General features: G+C 49.1%; 1 protein-coding gene across 2 annotated transcripts in view; it reads right to left on the reverse strand.

Moving 5' to 3' along the window:
* arhgef25b (Rho guanine nucleotide exchange factor (GEF) 25b) overlaps nucleotides 1-12,351 on the reverse strand; it is an 80,089-nt gene that overhangs the window by 54,577 nt on the left and 13,161 nt on the right. The window contains exon 1 of one of the 2 annotated variants that reach the window (XM_035386998.1): nucleotides 4,256-5,118. The exons of the other annotated variant lie outside the window; for it this stretch is intronic. Coding sequence (XP_035242889.1) covers nucleotides 4,256-4,349 — 94 coding nt within the window. The 5' untranslated portion in view covers nucleotides 4,350-5,118. Of the gene's footprint in view, nucleotides 1-4,255; nucleotides 5,119-12,351 lie in introns of those variants that run through there. 2 annotated transcript variants of the gene reach the window in all.

Raw genomic sequence — 12,351 nt, forward strand, 5'->3', positions numbered from 1 at the left:
GTGGTGTGTGTGTGCGCACGTGTGTGTGTGTGTGTGTGTGCGAGAGAGAGAGAGAAAGAGAGCATGTATTTTTGACTATTCAAGAAAGTTTATGTGGTTATATGGAGTGGTCTTTATGAGATAATCTTTATAGTGGTGTGTACGTGTGTGTGTGTGTGTGTGCGTGTGAGTACCTGTATATAAGTGTGCAAGATTGGGTGAGCTCAATCTGCAGTCCAGTAGCAATACAGAAGTAAGAAATGGCAGTATTCAGTCAACAGGATTCAAGCACACATCCCTCCACACCATGTCCTAAACGCAAAGCACAGCTAACCTGTATTGCAAACCTGAAGAGCGAGACAACAGGTTTGATGGCGTACAAGCCCTAGCTAGACAACCTTTCACGGCGGCAAATACAGGAAGTGACGTCATGGAAAGCCATTGAATAGGCAAACAACGGGCAGAGCCAGGCGCAACGTTGCCTCACAACGTCGGCCTTAGCTGCCGTCTGAACTTTGCGAGAGGCCAGGCAGCCAGCAGCCTCCCTTGCTGATCAGCAGGCAGGGGGGGAGTTCTTCACCTCCTACCCAGAAAAACCTCGCTGATTTTGTTTTCTCTTGCTCAGAAATGGAGCCGTGGGACCTGGCCACTTCTTTCAGGCCACGGCAGAGGGTCATTAATTATGTTTGTTTGCCAGCACGGCGACACGAAATGATCCACACCGGCTGTTGTTTCCTTCAGGGGGAGACTAATGTGAAAGAAAATGGGGGGGGGGGGGGGAGGAAGGTGCTGATGAGCAGGATGGGGGGAGGGAAAGAGAAAGTCTAAAGAGAAGGGAACGTGAACGTAGTGACGGGGGCGCATGCCTCAGCTCGCCAGTCACACACGGGCTTCACCCGCTGAAGAGTGGGGGGTTTTTTTTGGAATGTCTTTTCAAAATTCTAAATTCTGTTACGTCAGCTTTCGAATGTTCAGTCAATCTCGATCTTACACCTTAAAGGGTAAATACTGGCCATTTGCAACACGAACAAGAGCGTAGCGGGAGCTGTTAATGAGCATTATCGCCCACACGCCCTCGCCCGGCTCGAATCGATTGGCAGTTGGCTTGAGTGATTAGCGACAAAACCAGATCGGGTGAGGCCGAGACATCGATTGACTCATCTAGTTTAAAAACATTCGATTCAATCAGCCAAGTCTCCTCAAACGCGCATTCAACGCAGGAGCAACACGCATTCAAATGTATGTTCACAGAGCCCCACCTCACCCCAAAAAAACAAACAGCTATTTAAAATATCTCGTTTGAAAAAATAACACCTTTGCCCACACGACCGTGACCGCGACGAACCGACCGCGTTCACCAGCACTGAACCGTGTGGCGAGCCGACAGCAGAACTGGCGTGACCAGATAATGACGGATCAGCGAGCTTTTGTTTGTTTGACGTCCGTTCCTGTGACGCAGTGTCCGTAGTGGAACGGGAGACAAAGGCCACCCTGCCCAAAAAGCCAAACCACATAAATGACGAAGCTGTCGACACCACCGCCACCAAGGCCCCCCCCCACGCCCACCCACCCACCCACCCACCCCCCAAACTTCTGTGTAGTTGGACAGCCCACACGCAGGCTCGGCTCCGCGGAAGCAGATGGCTAATGCTACGTCCGCGCGAGCTTTTTCACTTCGCCGCTCCCGCTAAGCGGAATAAAAGGCTGAGCGGACGGACGCAGATTGACGGGTTTTTCCACGGCTCCAAACAGATTCACATTCTCTTTGACGTGTACGTAATCCCCATGGAAACCTAGTCCTGCTCCCTGATAGGCCTCCGGCGATTACATAATAGACATATAACTCACTGCAACCTCCCTCCGGGTTTATTTCAGAGTAGTGACTGTACTGACTTAACACACTGTCCAGGCCAGTTGAGGAATTGAATTAAAACGCAATTAATAATAAGCATTACGAGAATTTTGCAATTCATTAATTAAATTTCAATGTCTTTAGCGCAATATCCAAAATGGGACTTGGTTAAAATGGGAAAAAAAATCCCATTCTCATGCCCCTGTGCACCATTTCCTGGTTCGGGGGGGGGGGGGGCGGGGGTGGGTGGAGTTTCCTGGTTCGGGGGTGTAGTTGTGCACACCATCCATTAAAAACTCAATCAACCACAAGTGTCAATGTTAAGGAAACTTACTGCGCCTCTCCCCCAACACAGAGAAACAACGCGGAGAGGATTTGAGGAAACGAGTCTCGCTCAGACCAGAGTTTAAAGCACCTACGGGGGTTCCTGCTTCACCGTCTCAGAAACATTCGGTACTTTCGGTACTACATTACATTTATTTGACAGACGCTTTCATCCAAAGCGACGTACAAAAAGTGCATTTCATGGTCATAGACAACTACTAAACACAGGTTCAGTAAGGTACAATACTTATTTTGTACAGCTATTTCTAGCCAAGAACACGGTTTAGTTCGCACAGTGAACACTATTCAGACCTAACCTCTGCAAAGCCAACTAGGCAGAAGAATAAGCTACAGTATTAGGACAAATACAAATTACCAAAAAGTGCTGGGATGGAGCAACATGTAAAAGTGTCATGAAAAAAAGTGGGGGGGGGGGGGGGGATTTAGAGTGAAATATACAGCGTGGTGGTGGTTAGTCTAGGTATAGTCTGAACAGATGAGTCTTCAGGCCACGGCGGAAGATGGGTAGTGAGGGGGAGGTTCGGAGAGGGACAGGGAGTTCGTTCCACCACTGGGGAGCTAGGGTACGGATCCCTCCGCTTGCCTAGCGCCGGCTTGGCTTTGCAGCTAATCTTCAGCGCTACAAGAGCGGGGAACTGGACTTCAAGTACCATAAGGAGGGGGGCGGGGGGGGGTGCATCCATCAGAACCGCGATTGATGATGGCCAAGAGAGGCTGCTAAAGCCAGGACGCGTTCGCTTGGACTCATCGCTCGCAATAGCTGATGACGGAGGACTCCGGGGCATGCAAAGCATTCCGAATATTTCAGCTGCGTTTTGAGAGCGATTTTTGGTGGGGGGGGGACCACGACACGCGCCGAATGGAATTCACAAACACAAACACAGCGTGGAATGTCCATTCAGAAAAAAAACACAACAAGATTGTTCTCAAAAAACACTTGGGAAAGTATTTGGTTGGCAAGGCCACACATTTATAAGAAATCTCTATAAGCCAGTTTCCTTCTCCTGCAAAGAGTTTGTGTGAGTGTGTGTGTATGTGGTTGTGAGAGTGTTTTGTACTTGTGTATGCAGTTATAAGGACATATGCATGTACCCGTCTGTATGTATGTGTGTGTGTGCGTGTGAGCATGTGTGCGTCAGTAGGGATATACAATTCATCGCAGCAATCCCTGCAGATGCCGGAGATATGATGCAGTCTGAGTGATATAAGCCAACAGCGAGGTCATGGTGTTGGGGTTTTTAACAGGCAGATGTGGAGTTACTGTTACAGCGCATTACCGTTACGTGAGCCCACGCATACCAGGCACTGCCCCTCCGCTGCCGCACTGCATCCGCCCGGCGTCCCTGGGAGCCGGAGACCCTGAGACGGGCTGCTCAGAGTGGGAGGCTTTCCTTAAGCCCTGCTTTCTGGGGGGAGGAATTCTCTGCATGACTCAGTGTTTCTGGGTTTTCCGTGACACGAGGCGGGGGGGGCACAACAGCGGCTTCGCGGTACGCCCAGGGAAACGCGAGCTCCCAGCCGCGAGCGCGAATGGCGCGCGCGGGGGGGGGGGGGAGGAGGGGGGCCCGCGTCTCTCCCGACCCCGCGCCGTACGTATGCGTCGGACCTCAGGGGCCGGCGAAGAGTTCCCCCGCGCTCGTTTACAGCGAGAGCAGGGGAGAGAAAGGGGGGGATGGGGGGCAAACACCCCCCTCTCCTCGTGGGTGTGAGAGAGAGGTGTTTTGGGAAGCAGGAGGGAGGGGTGGCAGAGAGACGTCCGCTCCCGCTGGGGGAAATGTTTCGAGAGCAGGAAAGAGAGCGAGGGAGACGGCGTGTCAGCGCACGGCTAAGCAACGATAGCGACCCGAAGTGAAAGAGACGAGGAAAACGAGAGACGCGGACGAAGTGAGCGACGGAGAGAGGGAAGAACCACAGGAGCTTCCACCAGGCGCGGAGGCCACAGCAGCAGGTGGTGTTCAGAGAGAGAGAGAGAGAGAGAGAGAGAAAGAGAAAGAGAAAGATAAAGAGAGAGGGGGGGAACCCCCTGCGACGGCGGAGGCGGAAGGGGAACCGCGGGCGAAACGGACGGGAGCCACTGACCTCTGACCCTGGCGTAGCAGCACCCGCACTTGGCGAGCACTTTTCGGAACAGGTGCTGGCAGGCGCACCCCCGGCGGCGCCGTCCCCCCTTCATGCCGAACCCCGGTCGCTGGCGGCAGGACGGCCGGCGATGGGCATGGCACGGAGCTCGCGCGCTCGCTCGTCACGCCAAACGCGCGCGCGTGCGGGCGAGCGACGTCCCGCGGTCCCGCCGGTATATCCCCAAAGAGGCGCCGGGAGAAGTAAGTAAGTGCGCAAAAACCACAAAAATAACCGGTCGGCAAGCGGCGCTCAGCAGTCCATCGAATCGGCAGGGCTGGGCGAACGCGCAGGACGACCGGGCGTAAAGCTCGCCCCTGAATGGGGGGGGAAGGGGGGAGGGTCTTCAGCTTCTCATCCTGAGGCAAGGGAGCGAGGAGGGGCCAGGTGAAGAAGGGATCCTCACCTTCCTCGAGCTGCGCCTTCTCTCCACTCGCTCTCCGGTCAAATAGCAGGCTAACAGTCTGCCTGCCAGAGTGAGGGAGAGAGATCGAGCGAGCGAGTGAGAGAGAGAGAGTGGAGGGGAGGGGAAGAGAGAGGGAGGAGCCGGCAGCTCTGGTTGCTGGCTATTCCAGGATTACTGCCCCCCCTTGTTTTTTCCTCTCTTCTCTCTCCCTCTTGCTCTCTCTCCCCCACTTGCTCTTGCTCTCTCTCTCTCTCTCTCTCTGTATATATTTTTCTCGTATTTCCTAACACTTCCCTCCCTGGCAGTCTTGTTAATGTCCTCGGCTTCTCGCTGATTTCGTTTTGTCACTTAAGGCAGGCGCGTGTTCCTGCTCTGCTGGATGGGAGCTGGATAGGAGACGTGTGGACGGACACCACTCTGAAACCCAACACCCCGGGCCAGCTTAAATGCCAGTCGGTCCTCGTCACTTCCCAGTGGAAGGGGGGGGGCAACGCAACCTTGTGATGTAATTACCGGTACCAAATCTCATCTAAACAACTGTGTCGTGCACACACAGACACATAAAAACACACGCCCAAACATACAATGACACAAACACCCCCCCGACACAGTAATAAGAATTGACTTCACAGATTTAGTTGAGCTGTAGACATCTAATATTTTCTCTTCTGAGTGCGAGAGATTGATCCAGCTTTCACTAATTATGGGGGCCCTGAAGCTGATCTTGAGATGAGGCTTGCCTCCAATTCCACGTGGTATTATTTTAATTTTATACAATACACAACTGCTTTACCTGACTCCGAGATCTGACAGCAAGCGAGGACCGTAGCACCACGTAGCCCCTTTCTGCCAGAGTATACTTATTGTTATTGTTATGAGGATTTATAATGATTTTTATATCGACAGACATACTTCAGTATGCATGCACAGTACACACGCACAGCAAGCCCTGATTGGTGGATTACAATACCATGGTAAAGTGTGTGTGTGTGTGTGTGTGTCTGTGAGCCAGTACATGTTTGTAACTACATATTTTCATGTGCGTGTGTGTGTGTGTGTGTGTATGAAAGTGTGTGGAGAGGGTGAAGGGCATGCATTTCAGGACTTCAAAACAATTGATAAATAATTGGGAAAGTGCTTTAAATAAAGGTCTTGTGACACTTGAGTGAAGGGAGTTGTTTCCACCCAGCAACACAGACATAATGCATGCAGTTATGCGTGCGTTATATCCAAGGTGTTTTATGGTTTTTCCTCCATCTGAACCTCCAACTCCACAGGTGGATTCACTACGAGGCTTAATGTACACAGGTGACCATTAGGTGGAGATACTCGTTTCACCATTCTGACTCCTAATATACTTTTAATTAAAATGTTCAATAATCTGTTAAACAGTGCACTTACACTCCAGAACCAGGGCTTGAAGATGCACGCATCTCTCCCAAAACCCATGCGTGCCAACTGGCCACTTCTTTCCCGCTCCCTTCTTTCCCGCCGATTGGCTACCCCCATCTCCCACAGCTTCTCTACTGAGAGACGATTGGCTAGCCCCATCTCCCGCAGCTTCTCTACTGAGAGACGAATGGCTAGCCCCAACTCCCACAGCTTCTCTACCGTGAGCCCATTGACTAGTGCCATCTCCCACAGTTTCGCTACCGTGAGCCAATTGGCTAGTGCCATCTCCCACAGTTTCGCTACCGTGAGCCCATTGGCTAGTGCCATCTCCCACAGTTTCGCTACCGTGAGCCCATTGGCTAGTGCCATCTCTCACAGCCTCTCAGCAGAGACGTCTAAACAGCAGCCGTCTGAAAGCAGCACTTGGGAGGTCCTCAGTGTTTAATAGCTCTGATGAAGCTCACGCAAAAATCGAGGTCAATTACAATTCTGTGCAGGCTTCATGCAGTTACCCTGAGCCTGTTTTTTATACACTGCACAATTCACTCTGATACAGTAGCTACCGTCGCCTGTTGCCCGTACGAGCAAAATCTTTAAAAAATTAAGCTGCACAAGAGTTAGCTTTGCCAAGTGTGTTTTTTCTATTATATGGTTTTTTTCTGATATTTTCTTAAATAGCTTTGTGTACTCTTCACATGTTGGGTGGTCATATGTGGTTTTTTTGACACGAGTGGCTTTGGAACACATGATTTTTTCGTAAGGGTATTTTTTATAAGGCCACAGTGTTTGAAACGGAAACTTTCAATAAACTCGTTCCAATCTGCAGAACCAACATGTGATGTCACACAACCAGAGTTCTTGTCGATTCCTTTGGCTTGAATGACGACCAGCCATATTACTTCAGAATTAAACCCTGCTTATCGCAGCAACGGCAGGAGCTCGAGATCCTTAACACCTGTAGATTGTCAATACCGCACGAACGCGTTTCTACTTAATAGTCTGTTACGGTTTTCTAACATGTGCGTTTACAATCATTTTTCGTTGTTTTTCCAGGTATCGCAGAGAACATCTTTTCCATTAATTTTTAAACCGCTCACCGAAAAAGCAAGCCTTGCACGAGAAAGGCTGCGCGGCTCCTTCCACGCACCGGTGCCAGCCTCGGCGGTCGCGGCGCATTAGGAGGCTCTCCCTCCGGGGAGTGTCGGTCGGTGACAAAGAGAAGGAGGGGGTGGACGGGGGAGGTGGCAACCGGTTATACATCAAAGTCGAGCAGAAATAACGACGAATTCCAAGCCCGTGCCAGCGATGCCAGCGTTTGATTATCAAAACGCTGCTTGCATACCAACCACCCCATTCATCGAGTTCGGCTAGCGAGAGAGACAAGGAGCGCAGAGGCGGGAGAGTTAACATCCCTCTCCCACGGCTTGCATATCAAGGATGCTGCAACAGCTGCATATAAAAGGGAATTATCTCTGAGGGAAAATATTGGAAATGGAAACATTCATTAACGGGCAGTTTCGTGTTTTGTTTATTTTTTGCGTGTTTTATGGGTGTGTGTTTCAGTGTGTCGATAGCCACATTCTCTCTATACACACATAAATACACTAATACACAGCCACAGTTCTAATCTAATATTGTGTGGGGGGGAGGGCAATGAACTATTAATACACGGGTTAAATGTTTTGTGCGCTGGGCCACACAGATACACGCGCGATCGCGTACGCATACGTGAACATACACATGATATTAATCATAAATTACTCAAAATAAACAGCCTCTATCTTCCATGTTTAGCGTTCACCATCTTCCGGCTGGTATGTGGAACAACTATAGGCTAAACCTTTACCCCTGTTACCCATAAGTTGCCCACTTGGTCAGAAGTTGCCACGCAGCCGGATGACGTCATATCATTCCACAAAGGGGAGATTTGACGTTCTCAACTCAAAATGACACTGAAAACAAAAAATATTCCGGTGCTGGAAAAAACACATATAATGAAAGAAATTAAACCCGAACTCACGCGAAAGAGGTGGGACGGGAATTTTTCTTAAAAGGAAAGCATATTGGATCAACTCTTTACTGAAATTCCTGAAGGTCTCAGTGAAGAATCGATGTCCGAGTGTTCTTTGTAATTTACATCGATGTATTGTGATAATTAAAATCTGATTTTGTTCTTCTCATTTCTAATTAATAAAATGAAAATCCTTGGTGCGGATTAACCTTAATGCCTGAGGATGGCATCTTTTTCGTGGAAAAAATAAATCGCTGATTAATTGTGACATCATGAATTTATATTGTCTGCTCTTTTACCAAATACTGACGAAGGCATAGCCAAAACGTGTTTGTTTCAGACTGCTGCTTATAACATATATTAAATTAAGGCCAATGTAATGTTGAGGCACGTTAATTTTTTGTTTCAACTACCATCAGAAATAGCTAAAACCCCAAAAATATATTTCGTTCAAAAAGTCGATTTTAAGCAGTAAATATTTGTTGTTTTACATGTTAAAATGTTTTAAATGTTATTTAATGCTCGTAAGGTAATTGCACCAGATGACCGGCAAGTGGCGAGGCACTGCTCTCCACAGCTGTGACCTCTGACCCTGAATGCTGGGCACTCAGGGCAAAAGTGTAGAAATGGCGTGTGTATGAGCTGCAGGCTTCAGCATAAGGCAATTACATAACGCAGGCTTCTACACGAGCCTCCTCTCCTGAGACAACTGCTGCGGCGCTAGGAATAAATATGTCAGTGATGCATGGTTCACACATACTTTCTCTCTCTCTGATATACACACACACTCTCTCTCTCTCTTTCCCTCTCTCACTCGCACATACCCAATGGCTCTTTCTCGCTCACTCTCTCACTTTCTCTCACTCACTACACACCCATAAACACACACACAGGCTGTCCCTTGTAGCTCAGCGGACAAAGTATTAATGGGCAGTTGATCTTAACCACAGCGATACAGACTCAAGGAAGTGTTCACAGTAGGCCAAGGAGGAAAATAAACAAGCTGACATGGAAGGGGGCCAGGGGGTGGAGGGGCAGTGAGGGGGGTGGAGGGGGGGTGTTTCTGGGACATGCAGAACAGCTCACCCTCCTCTTAACGTCCGTGCGGGGAAAGTACTGTTTCCTCACCGAGGGGAAAGTTTACACTCGACGCCTCGGCCAATCAAAGCCCCCATATTCAGAGAGAGCCATCGCTTGACCTCTCGCTTTCTCTACCCGCTTTCTCTCCCACTCTCTCTCCCTCCCCCCTCTCTTTCCCCCTCACTCTCTTCTCTCTCACCCCCCCCCCGCCCCCCCCCCACCATCCTGTCTCTCTCTCACACTCACATAAACAGAGACGTCATGAGCCACCAGGCGCAGCCAGCAATCTCAACCCTTCAGGAGATTACAGCTATAAAAATATCCAAGCAAGCACGGGCCCCTGAACATGCTCTTAAGCCCCTGTAAAAGCCCTCCATTAATGGCAGGGCTCCGACTTTTCTCCCCTCTCCTGCAAACGAACCAGATGAGATATCCCGTCCGATAAAGCGATTAGAGGGCCCAAACCATGGAGGGAGCTCAAACAGGATCTTCTACACATCCCGGGCGTTAGATAATCGATAGCAGGGTGCCAGCCATTTCCAGGCCCAAGGATAGGAGAGTGCTGCATCTTTATTTTATTTTTTCTAATATATTATCTCTGCAGGGGCCCATGCAAAATGTAGTTATATGCGTATGTGTGGAAAAAAACTAGCTCACTACCAATTGAAATTGAACAACACAGAGTAGATCCAACCAGACTCCTGTCACACACTGCAAAAAAAACATGTCTTATGTTTCAGGTTATGGGGTTATTTTAAAGGATGATAATCCAAAATAAATCCAATAAAACTGGAAAATGCATATATTTCATGTACTTTCAATTGGGCTACACAACAGCATGCACAAAATTTTCAAGAAGTGCAGAGTATCTAAAGCTGCTATACTCGATGATGCTACATGTCTATCTAAAGCTACTTACTGCTCACAAAATACCAGCACACGACTGCCAAGTACAAGCCAGTAGGCAACTAAAAAAGTTTTGACCTCTGCCCCCTGATCGACAGACTTCAGCATCAAGTTGCTAACTTTGGCTACGACCTTGCATGACCCCAGGAAATCATCTACACTGTCCTCCAAAATTATTGGCACCCTTGATAAAGACAAGCGACAACACAAGTAATTAGCTACATTTCACGCTTTTAAAAATAAAAAAATGTTTTTATACTAATACAATTTCCCAGATAGGTTTTTTAGCAAGCAAAGATAGGTATCAAAATTACTGGCACTCCTGTTTTCTGTACTTCAGTACACCCACCCTTCGCAAGGACAAAACTGCTGAATCCTGTTCGATAGTGTTTTATCAAACTGGTAAATATACTGGGGGATCTGACCATTCCTTCACACAGAATCTTTCGAGATCCGTCGTGCTTGTGGACTGCCTCTTCGATTAAAACCACAAATTTTTGTGGGGACTGAGATTCCCATCAAAACAGGAAATTTGTATTCGCTTGACTATTTCTCGGTTGGTTTTGATTTGGTTGTTAGGCTTGGGATTACTGTCTTGCAGAAATATGGAATACATTTTTCACGAAGGTTATATAAAGACAATCGCATGAACACCGGCTTGTGCGAGTACATGCAACGGTTGCCATTTTTTTCATTTGACTGGTGTGAATGTCTGTGTGAAACTGCATTTAATACTGTAGGTCATTTCTTCCCCATGCGTATCTGGTGACCTACCTCGACCCTCAAATAACCCCCTAGAGCAAGGATAGCCAAATCTGGCCCAGAGACCGGTAGGACTGCTGGCTTTCATTCTGCCCCTCTAATCAGGACTGATTTAAACCCGGGACACCAGGTGAGATGAATCTCTGATAATTAGTGGTATTAATCAACCAATCTGGAGAGGCTAATTTCAGAGCCTGGGAGAATCAAAGAGTCCGGATTCTTTTCTTAGACTTTTTAATTTATTGATATCTGTCAGTACGTGGAGGAAATTTTACTGAATATGAACAAAAGTTTTCTACAGCAAACTTACATACTGCACCCTCAGTTAATCAGTCAGAAAGCCAGCAGTAGTACTGGCTGTGAGGGACATATCGGAGTACCCTTGCCCTAGAGGGTGCAGACTCAAAGTCTGCAGTGGCACCTTCCTCAGCCTCTCTTCCTAATGCTGTCTTTTCTGAATTTGCACAGCGTCAAACTTTTCAGTGTGTCTTCACACTGTGGTTTTTCAGGTTCTGCTGACAGCCCCTGCCCACCCCCACATCCTGTTTCATCACAGCACCTTTTCCCAGTTCAATATAAACATTAACAAAATGTTTCACCCGCCCCTCCCCCCCACGACCCCACTCCTACAGGTTTCTCTGTGGGATGCAGCCCCCGTTGAAATTAAACACCTCTTCATATCTGACGCTCAGGAAGGCTCTCTGTGTCACGCGAGTTCACGTACGCTGTGCGTACACGCACACAAACACACACACACACACAAACAGACACTCACACACACGCACACAAACACACACTCACACACACGCACACTCACACACACACAAACACACACACACACACACACACACAAACACACACACACACAAACACACACTCACACACAAACACACACACACACACTCACACACATTCACAGGTCTGCAAAGACACGCCCGAAGAGAAAAATAGGATACAAGGCGACTGAAGAACCAATAAAGCGGAAGAAAGCGACCTAGCGCTCAGGTGATCCGCTGCGCAGGAGTGCTAAACGATGTCCACGGGCTCGCAGACCAGCGCAAACAGACACACACAGAAACGCGCACACAGGTCCCCGGCGGGGATCGAGGCGCTCGGGTACACTTGCCGAATCGAAAGCGCCCCCCCTCCTGCAGGCCCACTTCCTCCAGACCCTTCTTCGTGCTGAATTTGATCCAAATCATGTTCCCGAACGGGGATTTGAGCCTTCTCCCATCTTCTCTTTCCCTCGATCTTCTTCCCCCTCCAAGGCGGAGCGGAGTGCCAATTAAGGCAAACTTACATTTGGGACACTGGGGCGGGGGGAGGGGGAGGGCTGTGGAGGGGGGAGTTTTGGCACGGTGTCCGCGGCTGCCGCCGGACCGTTTGGCCTGTGTAGTGCAGCGTTTACCGGGGCTGTCCGCGGCCAGATAGCGGGAGCTCAGTCAAGAGGAGAGAGAAGAAACAGGGCAGAGGTCTTCCGACACGCTGGTGCACACTGCC

The sequence above is a fragment of the Anguilla anguilla genome, chromosome 13, assembly GCF_013347855.1.
Source record: "Anguilla anguilla isolate fAngAng1 chromosome 13, fAngAng1.pri, whole genome shotgun sequence".
In the NCBI taxonomy this organism is placed as follows: domain Eukaryota; kingdom Metazoa; phylum Chordata; class Actinopteri; order Anguilliformes; family Anguillidae; genus Anguilla; species Anguilla anguilla.